This window comes from Castor canadensis, chromosome 12 (assembly GCF_047511655.1).
Source record: "Castor canadensis chromosome 12, mCasCan1.hap1v2, whole genome shotgun sequence".
Taxonomy (NCBI): Eukaryota; Metazoa; Chordata; class Mammalia; order Rodentia; family Castoridae; genus Castor; species Castor canadensis.
Window position 1 is genome coordinate 22,279,372 of NC_133397.1, and position 14,578 is coordinate 22,293,949.

Sequence of the window (14,578 nt, forward strand, 5' to 3'; positions counted from 1 at the left end):
TTACAATTAACTGGAATCCAGTTAAGGAAAAACACTTCTTGCAAACAATTTAAGCACCTGTCGAGACTGAGAGATCTTCTTTTTTTCAGTACTAGGCTTTGAACTCAGAGCCTACAACTTGAGCCATTCCACCAGCCCCCTTTTGTGTGTGTGTGTGTGAGTGATCGGTATTTTCGAGATCGGGTCTCGCGAACTATTTGCCCAGGCTGGCTTGGAACCTTGATCCTCCTGATCTCTGCCTCCTGAGTAGTTACGGTTACAAGCGTGAGCCACCTGCGCCTGGCGAGATCACTGTTTTTATCTGGTCAGGAGACAATAGTAATTTGAATTCAGAACGTTTTGATAAGCGCGGATTGTGGCGAGGTGGTCCAAGTTCATAAGCAACGCTGATCTGAGAGGGGTTTGTCTCGATGTCCCTCCAATCGTTTTTCAATTTCCTTTACAGAACGACCAAGCCTCCCACTCGCCCCGGCCGGAACTCTGCCTTCCCTACATCAAATCATGTTCACCAAGCTCCTACTGCATGCATCGCACGGTATCAGGAGCTAGACGCAGGGGACGGTACACACCTTTCTCTGCTCTTACTTCATCGCAGCTAGGAAACTATGCCCTTATCTAAACTAGCGCGCATGCACTCACTCTACTCCCCAGGACTAACAGGTACCCTAAATATCCTCCGCTCCGGCGTAGACACCAAAAGAAAAGCGCGCCTTCCCCGCGAACAGGAACAAGGCCTGCTGGGAAGTTGACCTTTCAACTCTCCTTTGGCTTCACCAATTTTGACTCTAGCAAATGAAACGACGAGAAGAGCTGGAAGGCGGGACTTAGTGTCTCCAGATCTACGATGATTGGACTACGAAAGCGTTGGAGGCGGGTCGCACGAGCGGCAGCACCCCTCCCCTAGTGGGCGGGGAGAAGCGAAGGCTACGCTTGCGCGCTGAGGCGGCGGAAGTGGCCAAGGCCGCTACGCGTGCGCGGTGGGCGGAGCGTGGCTCCCTTACCTTCTTACCCAGCCCGGTCTTCCCCAACCTCGCTCATCTTCTGTGGTGCTCGTGTTTTCTCCGCTTGGTCGCGGAGAGTCGCTGCGGTTGCCGAGTGGGCGCTCGGTTTTCAGGTCGTCATGGCTGGTTACGAATACGTAAGCCCGGAGCAGCTGGCTGGCTTTGATAAATACAAGGTAGTGCGAGTCGGCGGACCCCCCTCTCCCCCCTCTCCCCGGCCGCGCCCAGGTGGCGGAGGACGCCGGCGCGGTCCGTGTCACCTTGTGCCTGACGTGTGGCTCCGGGCTTGCTGGCGACAGTTTCTTCGGGGTCCTGCGAGTCATGGAGGCTTGAGGTCGGGGAGCCTGGGAAAACCCTAGGCCTGCCGCCCCGACTCCACACCCTCCCTGGAGATTTCCATAGGAGAGCGCTCGACGATGGTGGGGCGAGATGATTCCCTTCTCTTTTTTGATTTATTGTTATTTGTTACTTTTTTTTTTTTTAGCCCCCTGAAAGAATACAGTTCCCTTCTGTGGTGTTCTAGTTGTCTTGGTTTGAATGAATGAACTTTCCACCTGTGTTTCTTGCATACAACTTCAGAGGTGGAGATGATCACCGGGGATGAGGCCCATCCCCGGGTGAGGAAGTGACTTATCTTGAGAGGCCTTAGGCTCACGGATGCACTCCACTGCTCCCAGGAAAGGGGCTTCCTCAGCGGTAGCTCGTGGCGCTGGGGCTGCCAGTTGAAACACATGTGCACAGGAAGGAACTGTGTGGTGCAAGCAGCGCGGGCTTTCGAATACAGCACGAACCCAGTGTCAAAGCCAAGTTTCGTTGTTTGGCCTTGGGCAAGTCATTTAAACCCCACCCAACCTCTCATTTGTGCTTATAAACTGCAAATACGTTTCTACCATGCAAAGTGATTATGATTTGAGAAGCGTCTAGCACATAAGGAGCCCCCAGTAAATGCTGATTAACTATTTTTCCAAATTTAGTTCCCTTACCCTACTAATCATCCAGTCGCCCACGCCTGAAATAATGGGTTTTAATCTTTCATCCTGGTTACCTGTTTATCTTCACGTGGTAGCTTAAATTTTACTTCTCAGAGAAGCCTTTCCCCCTTAGTGCTCTGTTCTTTAGTGTGTCCCTCCATTAAAATGTAATGTCCAAGTGATGAGGCTTGTCTTACAGACCACCATCACTGTGAACTAGGCACCCAGTAAACATGTAGAATGAATGAATAGCTGAAAAAAAACATAATGGATTTTTAAAAGTTGGAATAGAAAAACTCAGTAGAAGGCCATGTACTACAATCCTCTGCTTTCAAGCAATGTTGTGTCATACCACTCTGAACTGAGGTCATGACTTGTCTTGAAGCTCTAAGTGGAAAGAAGTTCCACAGCTGCCAGATGCTGGTGGCTCACTCCTGTAATCCTAGCTACTTACAAGCCAGAGATCAAGAGGATCACTGTTGGAAGCCAGCCCTGGCAAATAGTTCTCAAGACCCTATCTTGAAAAAAACCTATCACAAAAAAGGGCTGGTAGAGTGACTCAAGGAAACCCCAGTACTGCAAACAAAACAAAAGAAACAAACAAACAAAAAAGTTCTAGAGCCTTCTTTGGCAATTCAGGTTAGGATTTTACAATTTTCATCCCAGATGGCTAGTAACCCAGATACCTCCTGTTTTGCTTTCAGCTCTACCCCCTTTTTGTTATCTGTTCTGCACTGTAAATATTGACATGTAAAATATTTTCTTCCTAGTAAGGATCTGACTTTCTGAGTAAATGCTAATAAATTAGACACTGCAGAACAGTGTCTAATAGGCAGTCTTTCTCCTGTAGGCAGTCTTCTCTAGATTTGTAATTTCAGCTAGACAGGTGTTCTAATTTACTAGAAATTTCAGTGATTTTTTTTTGTGTCTTATCTTTTTCTTCCCTTATTTGACTCAATTCCTGTGTCTGACAGTAGGTTTTCTATCATCCTGGAAAACAAAGGTCGATTTAGAGCGTGTCCAATGTTCACTAAAATATAGTTTGTTGATATTTTAGTTACAATGAGGCTTCTTTGGAGGAAAAAAAAGGGAGAACAAGTTCACAAGTTTATAACCTAAACATTCTTTTAGTAGCTGGTTCTTTACTTAATACTGCATTCATATTAAAAATAGGAATCAGGGGTCTGGTCAGTTTTGTTGTAATGTGAACTGTAAGAGGTCTTTTCTTTCATTGCATTCCCATTGTGTGGTCTTTAGACAGTAAGTGCTTTATAAGCTTATTGAATTGAAACAACTTTTCCCCATCTAAATGGGGAAATAGTCAAAACATTCAAAAGAGATTTTTATTCCCTGTTGTGACCCTTTATAATAGAGAAAAGAGATATAGAGAGAAATTGATACTATAAGAACAGCTGGTGGAAAAATTGCTTTGAAGCAGTTTAATTTCTTTATCTTCCCTAGAGGTACATCTGAGAGCTACAGTTGGAAACCTGGCACTTGCACAGAATAGCTGCTGAAAGGGGTGCACACATAATTAGGTTTCTGTAGTAAGAAACTGCAAGATGATTGATTGATTTTCAGTACAGAAGGAAGCCTGGGATGGATTCTCTCTTCTGTATTCTCTCAATATTATATTTTTCATTGTGGTATTTAACACAATCCTATTAAGCAGTTAGTTGTTGAATAATTAGTTGAATGTCTGCTTTCTGTTGGGACATGAGATCTAGGAGGGTAGGGTTGATAGCTGTCTTGATATGACCATTGTGTAGCACAGTACCATGAATAGAGGAGGTGTCATAATGGTTGCAGGAATGATAATGGAAAAGAGTATAAACCATTTGGAAGTGTGGCCAAAGGAGCTGTACATGTGGATATTGGCAGGATACTTTGGCATTTTGAATGTGAAAATGTCAACTACAGTTACCGTTGTTCTCTGTTGCTTAATGAGGCAACTTCAGATTATTGTGTTAGGGAATTTCACCTTCATAAAGCCTATCATTCCTTCCGGCTATCTTTCCTGTTGGACAGATTGTTATAGTTGATTGATTAACACCTCCCCCCCACACACACTTATTCAGAGGTAAAACTGCTATTGTGGTTTGCCCAATCTGACCCAGGGAAGGCACAGTGTAGCAGCTAGTGTCAAATTGTAACATTTTGCTTCTTAGAGAAAATGTTCTGTGAAATACCTTGTTTGGTTTTAAGACTAATTCCATGATGGTTTCTGCTATTTTGATAGTTAATTAACTTGCCTTCACAACAATCTGATTGCAGGAACTGTGGTCATTGTGAATTTATTAGTATTACAATTAAGAGGTTGTAAAGATAGACTCTTTGCATGGTGATGGCACTGCTACAGAGCAAGAATCTAATCTGGCCTTCAACTTTCCTGCTTTGATTTTGTTTATTCGTAAGCATTTATGGGGGGGTGCTAGTCAGGCACAACACTGGAGCTGCAATGTTAAGCTAAGCTGAAATTCTTGACTTCAAAAAACCCAATTTGGTGGATATGGACATGTAAATGAACAGTTTTAAATAGTTCAGTTAGTAAGTGTGGGGTGCTGTGAGGAGTAGCTTCCAGCATATCTTAATCTGGGTTTGGAGGGGATAGAGCTGAGCAGAAGGGATGGAGGTAGAAGGAGCAGCAGTGAAGGTTGAGTATTACCTACCAGGTGAAAAAGGAGAAAAGCCATCACAGATGAGAGTGATGGGGTGCAGAGACAGAAGTCTGAGAATATGTTCTTGGAACCACAGCATATTTAGATGAGGCATAATGACGAGAGAAAAGTAAACCTTTTTTTCTTTTTTTAGCAGCACTGGGATTTGAACTCAGGGTCTCACGCTTACTAGGGAAGTGCTCTACCACTTGAGCCACTCTGCCACCAGATAAGGCATAATGATGGACAGGCAGGAGATGAGACTGGAGAGGGAGGTAGGGTCCTGGTAGAGGGTGATGGCTTTGTTCTGGATCCTTGTGGATCAGTGTTTCTGTGGTCCAGGACTTTTGGTGTCAGAATCACTTGGGGAGAAATGTTTAGCAAATTCCTAGGTCCTCTGTGGAAGATTCACATTGGATAAATTGCTTTGACCATCTGCGTGTTAAATACCTTAGGTGGTTCTTAGGCACATTGTAGTACTACATGTTTTTAGATGGAGGCCTGGCAGACTTGTAAACAGGATCAGATTTGAATTTTGGGCAGCTAATCCTGGCAGTTTGCAGATGGATAGATGATAGTGGAGTGATTTGGAGACCTTCAGGATGGTCCTGCATTTAAACTAGGTTTAAAAAAAAAATGTTGTAGGCCTGACTTTGGCAGTGGGGATAGCAAGGGAATGTGGCTTTTATTTTTTATTTCTTTTATGACAGGGTCTTGTTATGTAGCCTGGGCTGACCTCAGACTCTCAATCCTGCTTCAACCTTCTGTGTGCTAGAATTATAGGCATAGACTACCATGCTTGGTGAGAATAGAGATTCTAAAGATAGAGGTCCAAACTGGGCCTCTGTCCAGAAGATATGTTTAATTTGTTTTTTACTTTGTTTCAAAAATTACTATCTTTGCTATAAAAGTCCAGACTTCTGGATGCTCTTGAAAAATCAGAATATTGGGCTGAGGATGTAGCTCAGTGGTAGAACACTTTTGCTTAGCACGTACAAGGCACCATCAAAAAAAGAAAAAGAAAGAATAAAAAATGTAAAAAGAAAAATCAGTATATTGAACAACACTGACCCTGAAGCTAAGTAGTGCTTGACTTCTTTAAAAAGAGTATTTGCTCTTTAGTTTGCTATTTCTCTACCAGTCCATATGTCTCATGCATGTCTGCTGTGTTCAGTCGAACTGCCTGATCCCTGTGGTCCTTGATTTAAGATTGAGAGAACAGCTGGGCTCTAGTGGCTCACACTTGTAATCCTAGGAGGCAAAGATCAGGAGGATCATGGTTTGAAGTCAGCCCTGGGTAAATAGTTTTTGAGACCTTATCTTGAAAAAAAAAAAACCCATCACAAAAAAAAGGGCTGGTGTAGTAGCTCAACTGGTACAGTGCCTGCCTAGCAGGCGTGAGGCCCTGAGTTCAAATCCCAGTGCTGCCAAAACAAAAAAAATTTTTTTTTTAAGGTAACCTTTTGTGCAAGCCACTTCTGTTAAATGGGACCACATGAAGGTGTGTTTTGTGAATTTGGAATTAAAGAAAACTTCTTGCTCTAAAGAATTCTCATTTGTGAATGAATTGTCTCCTGTTAAGAAAATTTCTGTAAAATCTCAAAAGATTGTAAGACTCTCCACCTGAACCCCAGTAGAAACAGTAGGAGGAATTATTGATTTTTTGATATTCACCTATTATGACTACAAGCTGACTGCATGCTAATTTTGGCATTACTTGGACGTTAGCAGTTAATTCAATAATAACTCATCTTTAGTTGTACCCTGTTTGCCTTGACTAGATTCTTCCTGTAAGTACATTAATAACGCTTGGAAAACATTTTAGTGGTCTTAGGTAAAGATGTATAATTGCCAGGACAAGTGGCACAAGCCTGTAATTCCAGCACTCTGGAGATAGAGACAGGAGGATTGTGAATTCAAGGCCAGTCTGGGATGTATAGTAATAGCCTGTCTCAAAACAAAACATCTTATACATCTTGTAGAAAACACTATTTTCTCAGTTGGCAGAACCAGTGGAGACTTTCTGGAAGAGAGAAAAATAAAGAAACGTGGGGAAGTTTTGCATAGTGAAGAGAAGAGAGATTTGGTGGGAGGGAGGTTACTGCAGGTGCTCTGTGGAAGAAGCATCTTGAATGGGTCTTTACTACCTTCAGAAATATCAGTTCACTGACTATGACTTATTCCTTTAATTGCTATCATACTTAAACGTCACAAGCTCTGCTAAATAAGACTTTGCCCGCTGCATAAGGGAGACATGGAGAAAAAAATGTTTCCAAGAGGCGTACTGAAACCCAGGCACAGCAGCTGGAAGATTGCAGTATGGCAGAAGCACAGGAAATAGTGAGCGTGTAAGGGACCAGCCCGAGCCTTGGGGGTTCAGCAAAGGGCAGGTGCAGTGGTAAGACCATATCACCATAAAAACTGAATAATGGGACCAGAGGTATGGCTCAAGCAGTAGAGCACCTGCTCTGCAAGCATGGAGAGCCCTGAGTTCAAATCCCAGTCCCATGTAAAAGAACCTGAATAATAATCACAATGATAACAAACATTTACATATCATATACTATGTTCCAGGCATTTTGATGTGCCTTACACATATGATCTCACTTAATATTCACTGCCCTATGAGGTGGAAGCACCGTGATTTTCCCTGATTCACTGAGGCACAGAGTTTTAAGGAATTTTGCTTAAGGTACCACAGCTAACTAGTAGTGAAGCTGAGATTTGACCCCACCCATGAGTCCATGTTCTTCCTGCTGTGCTGCTCTTAAAACTAAGAATTATGTAAACTCTGCCTTGTAGGTATAAGCATTAGAATAAAGACCCCTTAATTGGACATGTGTCTAAGAAAAAACCAGATTTTAAAACTCTTTCCCCAGTCTTTAATTGATTAGTAGGGATGGGTGGGCTTATATTTACTAGTCATGCATTTAGTTAAGTGTAGTGGTTCCCCTTATCTATGGGGAATATATTCCAAGACCCTCAAGTGGATGCCTGAGTCTTTAGATAGTGCCAAACTTTATATATCATGTTATTTTCCTATGCATACATACAAATCTATGATAAAGTTTAATTATAGATTAGGCACAGAAAGAGGTTAACAACAATAGTAAAATAGAACAATTATAACTATACTATGATAGAAGTTACTTGAATGTGGTATTTCTTCCTCAAAATCTTGTGCTATGCTCACCTTTCTTGTGATGTGAGATGATGCAAAGCCTATGAGGTGAGTTGAAGCGAGGTGGATGACATAGACACTGTGATGTGTGGTGTTAGATTACCATGTACGGGTTACTTGAACACAAGCAAGGTGTTACTATGGTAGATCTGAAAACTGGGACAGTCACTAAGTGACTAATGTGCGGGTAGTGTATACAGGACAAAGGGTGGACCACATTGTGCTGGGAAAAGAGTGAGATTTCATTACGATACTTATGAATTGTTTATTTCTTTAGTTATCCATCAATATTTACTGACTGAAACCACAGAAAGCAGAACTGGATAAGGAAGGAGTGACTATATGAAGAACATTTCATTTACTATTAGGTCTGAGAGATAAAAGGCTTTTGATTAAATGTTTAGTTTTGGGGCTAATGTTTAGTTGAAAAGAACTCTGTGGTCTTTAGCATGTAACCTAGCCTCTCTAATTGGCTTTCCTCATTTGTGAAATGGATTGCCATGTATTTCACAGGATTATTACAAACTTTGAATGTGTTGCTATGTGTAAAGTGCCTTGCACATGGGGCTACATTAGTGTACAGTAAATGGAAAATAAAACTACATTCATGGTCCCCTGCTTGTTAACATAAGATAGCATATGACGTGCATGCAGATGCACACCCAGGCTATACCAAGAGAAAGTGTGTTCTGGAAAAGGGGGGAACTTAATAGACAGATGGAAATGGTAATGAGAGGTCGATGTCTAGGGTCCCACAGATGGCCTTTGACTTTAGATTTCTTCCTTTTTTAATCATGTGTAATAATACAACAGAAAGAATAAGTATTTTTTCTCAAATACCATTCTCCAATTTAAGAATCTGTAGTGACTTCTATGTGTTTATCAAGTGTTTGATATCTAGGTTCCTCAAAAAATAGTTCATAATTAACCCTCTTTTTCTTATCTTCTTGCTCTTGTTAGAACTTGTTTACTTAAGTTCAACAAGTGGATCTGTTTGTCATCACAGATGTGTATTTGCCTCCTTGCTCCAGCTTCTCACAGTCTTCTCTCACTACCTTCTTCTCTCTGACTTTTTAGCAGATATAAATGACAGTATTCACTGAAATGAGATCTCATTGCTCAGTGAGTCAAATTCTCTGTAGGTGTAGTTCTTAAAGCCTTGTATAGATTAAAAAAAAAAAAGTAGTGTAAGCAACTTTATTTCTGTCCTGGGGTTAATATAACTTTTTTTTTTCCGTCTTAAGTTTAGAGTTGGTATTTTCATATCTTGGTAGATTATAAAGCAGTGCCTCCTTGCATTTAGTAAATACTTAATGTATACTTGCTGAGTTTTATTATACTTTGCTTCTTTGAAATACAGCATTTGAAGCCACTATACAGAGAGATAGGTGTTGACCACTGAACTGTTGCTGAGTGCTTATTCTTCAGCTCAGGAGTTGAGGGAATTTAATTTATATTCATTTTCTTAAGAATAGTGTTCTTGGGGAGAGGGAGGGGCGGAGTGGATGGGAAGGGAGGGGGAAGGGCAGGGGGGAGAAATGACCCAAGTCTTGTATGCACATATGAATAGTAAAACAGTTAAAAAAAAAAAAGAATACTGTTCTTTCATCAGAAACACCTGGAGGACTGGTCACTTGGTCCACTCCTGCAGTGCCTGATTCTGTTCATCTGGATGGGGCCAGTAATGTGTGCTCAGTTTGGCCACAGCAAAGAAATACTCAATTATATTGCCATCAAGCATCAGATAATCTTGATTTTTTTTTTTTCAGTGCTGTGGATGAAACCTTGTACATGGTACCATTAAGCAAATCCCCAGCCCTTGCACATTTTATGAGACAGCTCAGGCTGGCCTCGAATTTATGACCCTCCTGCTTCTACCTACCTAGTGTGGGAATTACAGGCATGTACCACCACACTTGGATAAGTAATCTTGATTTTGAGCTTCATGAGATCTTGCATAAGAGAATTGGGGAGTGTTGCTTAGTGGTAGAGCAGGTGCTTAGCATGTGTGAGGCAGTGGGTTCAATCTCCAGCATTCACTCCTCCCCCCCCAAAATCTGTAGCTAGATTACAAATAAAATGGTGTAGTCATAACTTTTAAAAAGATACCGCTTGTTAGAAAAGGTGATATCATGCTTTCAGAAATGTGTATTAGTTTCCTATTGCTGAGTAACAAGTTATGACAGACTTGGTGCTGTAAAACAAGACACATTTATTATTACTTCAATTTCCTTGGGTCAGGAGTCCAGACATTTGTTAAATGGCTCTTCTGCTCAGAGTCCCACCAGTCTAAGATTTTTGGAGTCATCAGGCTGTGCTTGCATTCAGACCTTCAGGTCTTCCATAAGTTCACATCATTGCTGTTTGCTTCTTCAAGGTCAGCAGGAGACCTTCTCTGCAGATGGAGTTTTTTTTGATGAAATATAATCATGGAAGTGACATCCTGTCACCTTTGTCTAGGACACCTAGAAAAGTCAGCGACATCAGCACCTTTGCTTTATTCTGTTAGTTAGAAGCAAGTCACAGGTTCTATCCTCAAGAAGGCAGAATAAACCGTCAGGGGGTGTGACACATTTTGGGGAGGGTCTCCTTAGGATGTGTCTGCCTCAAATTAGAAGAGAGGAAAAAAATGTTTATTGGAAGACCTTGTGGAATTACTAATTTCAGTACATTTGATCTAGATAGTATTGTACTCAACCATGACAGGGTAGTCTTTAAAACAAAATGATCAGTTTCATGGGGGTGTTCTGAGATGATGTGATCCTTGGTAGACTCAAAAAGGATTTACAGCTTAGACCTTCCTGTTTCCTAGCTGTGCTAATTTCTGAATATTATAGCCTCTTTATAAAGTGGGTAGGAATAACCTGCCTTATGTATTTTATAATATTAAGTGAGGGAACCAGGTACAAATGTCCTTTGGAAACCATGAAACATTATACAAATGTAACATGGTATTGTTAATAGGTGACCAGGAAGGGCAGCTTCCCGTCGTGAAGTTAAAAGTTGCCATGGACTAGTTCCTGGGGGAGATCGATTTATTTGGTGAGGGGACTAACACTTCCTATCATCATTGACAAGATTAATTCCATACTGCTATTTTGGAAGAAAGTAGTTTACACACTTACACATTTATATGTGTCGATATTCAGGTAAGTTTATTGAGCTCCTACTTTATGCCAGAGCAGAAGGGTCAAGTTGGGAAGTTTGTATTTAGTCCCACGTTTGCATGTGAAAGGCAACTCTATTAACTTCTTTGTTATTTTTTGAGGGAATAACAGTTTTTAACATTTGTGATATCTTGGGTTTTTCTGGGGAAAGAGGAATCTCTTGTTTTATACTTTGTGCTTAAGTGACTTAAGTTAGCTGCAGTGAAGGAAAACTTGCTTAGAGGAGTGTAATGCTATTGCTGAAGAACCCTGCTCCAGGAGGGTTAGAGCCAGGGTAGACTGACTACCCACCAGATTCTGCCCCTGTAAAGACTCATAACTATGCAGGGTTGAGTCAGGAGATCTCTCAGCAAGGATCTGCCCTCAAAACCGTATCAGTGCTGTGCTAGACATTGGGTTTCTTGTGCAGGGGGAAAATGGTTGACATGTCTTTGTTCTGGGTTCTTGTTTTGTGTGTGTGTGTGTGTGTGTGTGTGTGTGTGTGTGTGTATTTTGGCAAAATGGGTTTGAACTCATTGCTGGGCAAGCTTGAACCACTCCTCCAGCTCTTTTTTGTGATGGGTTTTTTTCTAGATAGGATCTTGAGAACTATTTGCATGGAAATCTGTCTCTTGAATAGTTAGGATTACAGATGTTGTGATGCTCGGCTGGGTTCTTGATTTGTTTTGAGACAGGGTCTTGCTATGTAGCTCACACTGACCTGAAACTCACTAGCCCAGGCTGTCCTTCAATTTGGGATCCTCCTGCCTCAGCCTCCCTAGTGCTGGGATTATAGGCGAGCACTATCCCACCTGGTTTTCTCAAGAGAGGTTGATAATGAGTATTTCATTATGTCTGGGAATTTGATATGGATAATAAATGTAATTTATACAGTGAATCCAGCTATGAATTATCTTGCTTTTTATTCCAAAAAGCAAAACAGCCATGGATGATTTTGACCTCAGGAATTTTGGAAATGATTTAAAAAAGTCAGATGTCATTTTGCGTTTGATTACATCTGAAGTGATTAACAAATGCAGTTTGTGAAGTGTCATTAGTTTGTACTCAAGTCACATTTTTTGGGTTTCCAAAGTAAGCAAAATGTGTTTTACACAAAGGAAGTGTACATTCAGATAGATAAACTCGGGTCTTGTATTAAAAATTATTTGATAGTAAGCGTCCTATTCCCCTTACTGGTTAGAAACAAGGCGGGGGAAATCTGCTGCTGATTAGAGATAGCAGAGCATTGATTGCATGTGTAGCCTCAGTGAGGTTATAATAAGTGGCCCAGAACTCTGTTGAGTGTACAGGCATGTTCGTTCAGATTCTTATCTGTAGTACACAGGGATTTAGATACAGTATAGTATCACTATAAAGACTACTTTTAGATCCAAGAAGTTATTTTCATAGTTGTTCCCAAATTAGAGTTGATTTTCTTCATTGTTAGATTCTTCAAAAATGGGCATTTCACAGGATATTTTGGAGGAATTCTAGAAGTCATTGTATTGCTCCCAGTATAACCCCATATTATCTGTTGCCTGAAGAGCTCCTAATGGTTTTACTGGTCTCTCCACTTGCACTTTTGTCCCCCTCCAGTCCATTTTCCACATGGTGATAAAAATAATCCATTAAAAATATAAATCAGAAGCAGGGCACTGGTGACTCACAACTGTAATCCTAGCTACTTGGGAGGCTGAGATTGGGAGGATCACAGTTTGAAGCCAGCTCAGGGAAGTAGTTCTCAAGATCCCATCTCCAAAATAGCCAGAACAAAATGGACTAGTGATGTGGCTCAAGTGGTAGAGCACCTGCTTTGTGACTATGAAGCCCTGAGTTCAAACACCACTCCCATTACCAAAAGAATAAATAAATAAAATAAATAAATTACACACACACACACACACACACACACACACACACGCGCCAGAGTAAAGTCCAGTAATCCAGCTCACTGTAGTCCTGCTAGGTGCTGTTTTTCCAAGCTCATTTCAACCATTCTTCTTCAGTAAGCTATAACTGCCTTGGCCTTCCTTCAGTAGTTCAGATATTTTTAGCTTTACAGTCTTTGCACATTTTATTGTTTTATTTGTTTGCCTGGATGATATATCTTGGCATGCACCACCTTCCTCTTGTGTGTATGTGTGTGAGAGAGAGAAAATATATTTTAAAATTTTCTCTCTTTTTGAAACAAGTCTCACTATGCTGTTCAGGCTGGCTCAAGGGATCCTCCTGTCTCAGCCTTCCGGGTAGCTGTGACTATAGCTGTGCACACCATATCCAGCTTTTTTTTTTCTGTGCTAGGGATGGAACCCAGGGTCACATATACACTAGTCAAGTACTCTACAATTGAGCTGTATCTCTAGCCCCTCTGTTTTTCTTTTAAGTATAAATTATGTATAAACACACAAATCTTAAGTGTGAAAATTTACCAATATATATATAAATGGGGCCACCACCCAAATTATGATACAGAATTATTTCTTGCACTTCAGAAGGCCTCCAGTTCAGTCTCTGTCACCAAACTTTTTTTGCCATAAGTTAATTTTGTCTGTTTCTGAACTTCATGTGTATGACCTGGAGAAGTCTGTTGTCTTTAGTGTCTGGGTTCTATCATTCATTTTTATATATCATATTTTTTTTTCTCTTCAGTACTGGAGTTTGAACTCAGCCTTGTGCTTGCTAGGCAAGTGATCTACCTTTTGAGCTACTCTCCCAGCTTTTTCTTTACCTATCTTTTCATCTTTTAGGGCTCAGCGTAAGTGTCCATTCCTTAGAGAAACTTTCTGACTGCCCTGACTATGTACACTCCTTTCTTTTTTTGGAGCAGGGGTAGCTCACCACTTTTATTAGCTTCCTAGAAAGGCCATAAAATTATCGTACAGTGGGTAGTTTTAAGCAACAGAAATTTACTTTGTCCTTATTTTTCTAGGAGTCTCTAAAATCAAGGTACTGGCTAAGCCACACTCTCCAAAAATTCTAGGGGACAATCCTTCCTTTTTTTGGGGGAAGAGGGTAGTACTGGGGTTTGAACTCAAAGCCTCATGCTTGCTAGCAGGCGCTACACTGCTTGAGCCCCTCTGGGAGCTCTTTTTTTGTGTTGGGTATTTTTGAGATAAGGTCTTGCAAACTGTTTTGCCTGGGCTGGCCTCGCCTCCTGAGTAGCTAGGCTTATAGGTGTGAGCCACTAGGGCCCAGCTCTTCCTGGTCTCCTTGAGCCTCTGGTGGTGGCCCCTGATGTTCCTTGGCATATGGCAGCATGGCTCTTATCTTGACTTTTCTCCCCTGGTATCTTCTTCCTGTTCTGTCCCAATTGTTCCTCTTCTTACACAACACTTACCATAGGGGTTTTTTTTTTTTTTTTTTTTTGATCTTAATTGTGACTACTGTTTTCTTAACATCCATTCCACACTAGACTATGAAGTCAGTGAACTCAGGAAACATTTTGGTTCTTGCCACTGTCTTACCATTGACCTCACACAGTCCCTGGCAAAATCATAAGCACTCAGTCATAAATACTTCTTGACTCATTAAATGAATGAAGGAAGAATGAATTCTTCATTATTTCCTTGCTTGGACTGAAGTAAAAAACAAAACAAAACCTTTTAAAACTTTCTGATATTTA

General features: G+C 41.2%; 1 protein-coding gene across 1 annotated transcript in view; it reads left to right on the forward strand.

Annotated features, from left to right (window-relative positions):
- Positions 1–973: 973 nt before the first annotated feature.
- Selenoi (selenoprotein I) overlaps positions 974–14,578 on the forward strand; it is a 35,011-nt gene continuing 21,406 nt past the window's right edge. Inside the window, exon 1 of the mRNA XM_020183631.2 lies at positions 974–1,177. Coding sequence (XP_020039220.1) covers positions 1,121–1,177 — 57 coding nt within the window. The 5' untranslated portion in view covers positions 974–1,120. The remainder of the gene's footprint in view (positions 1,178–14,578) is intronic.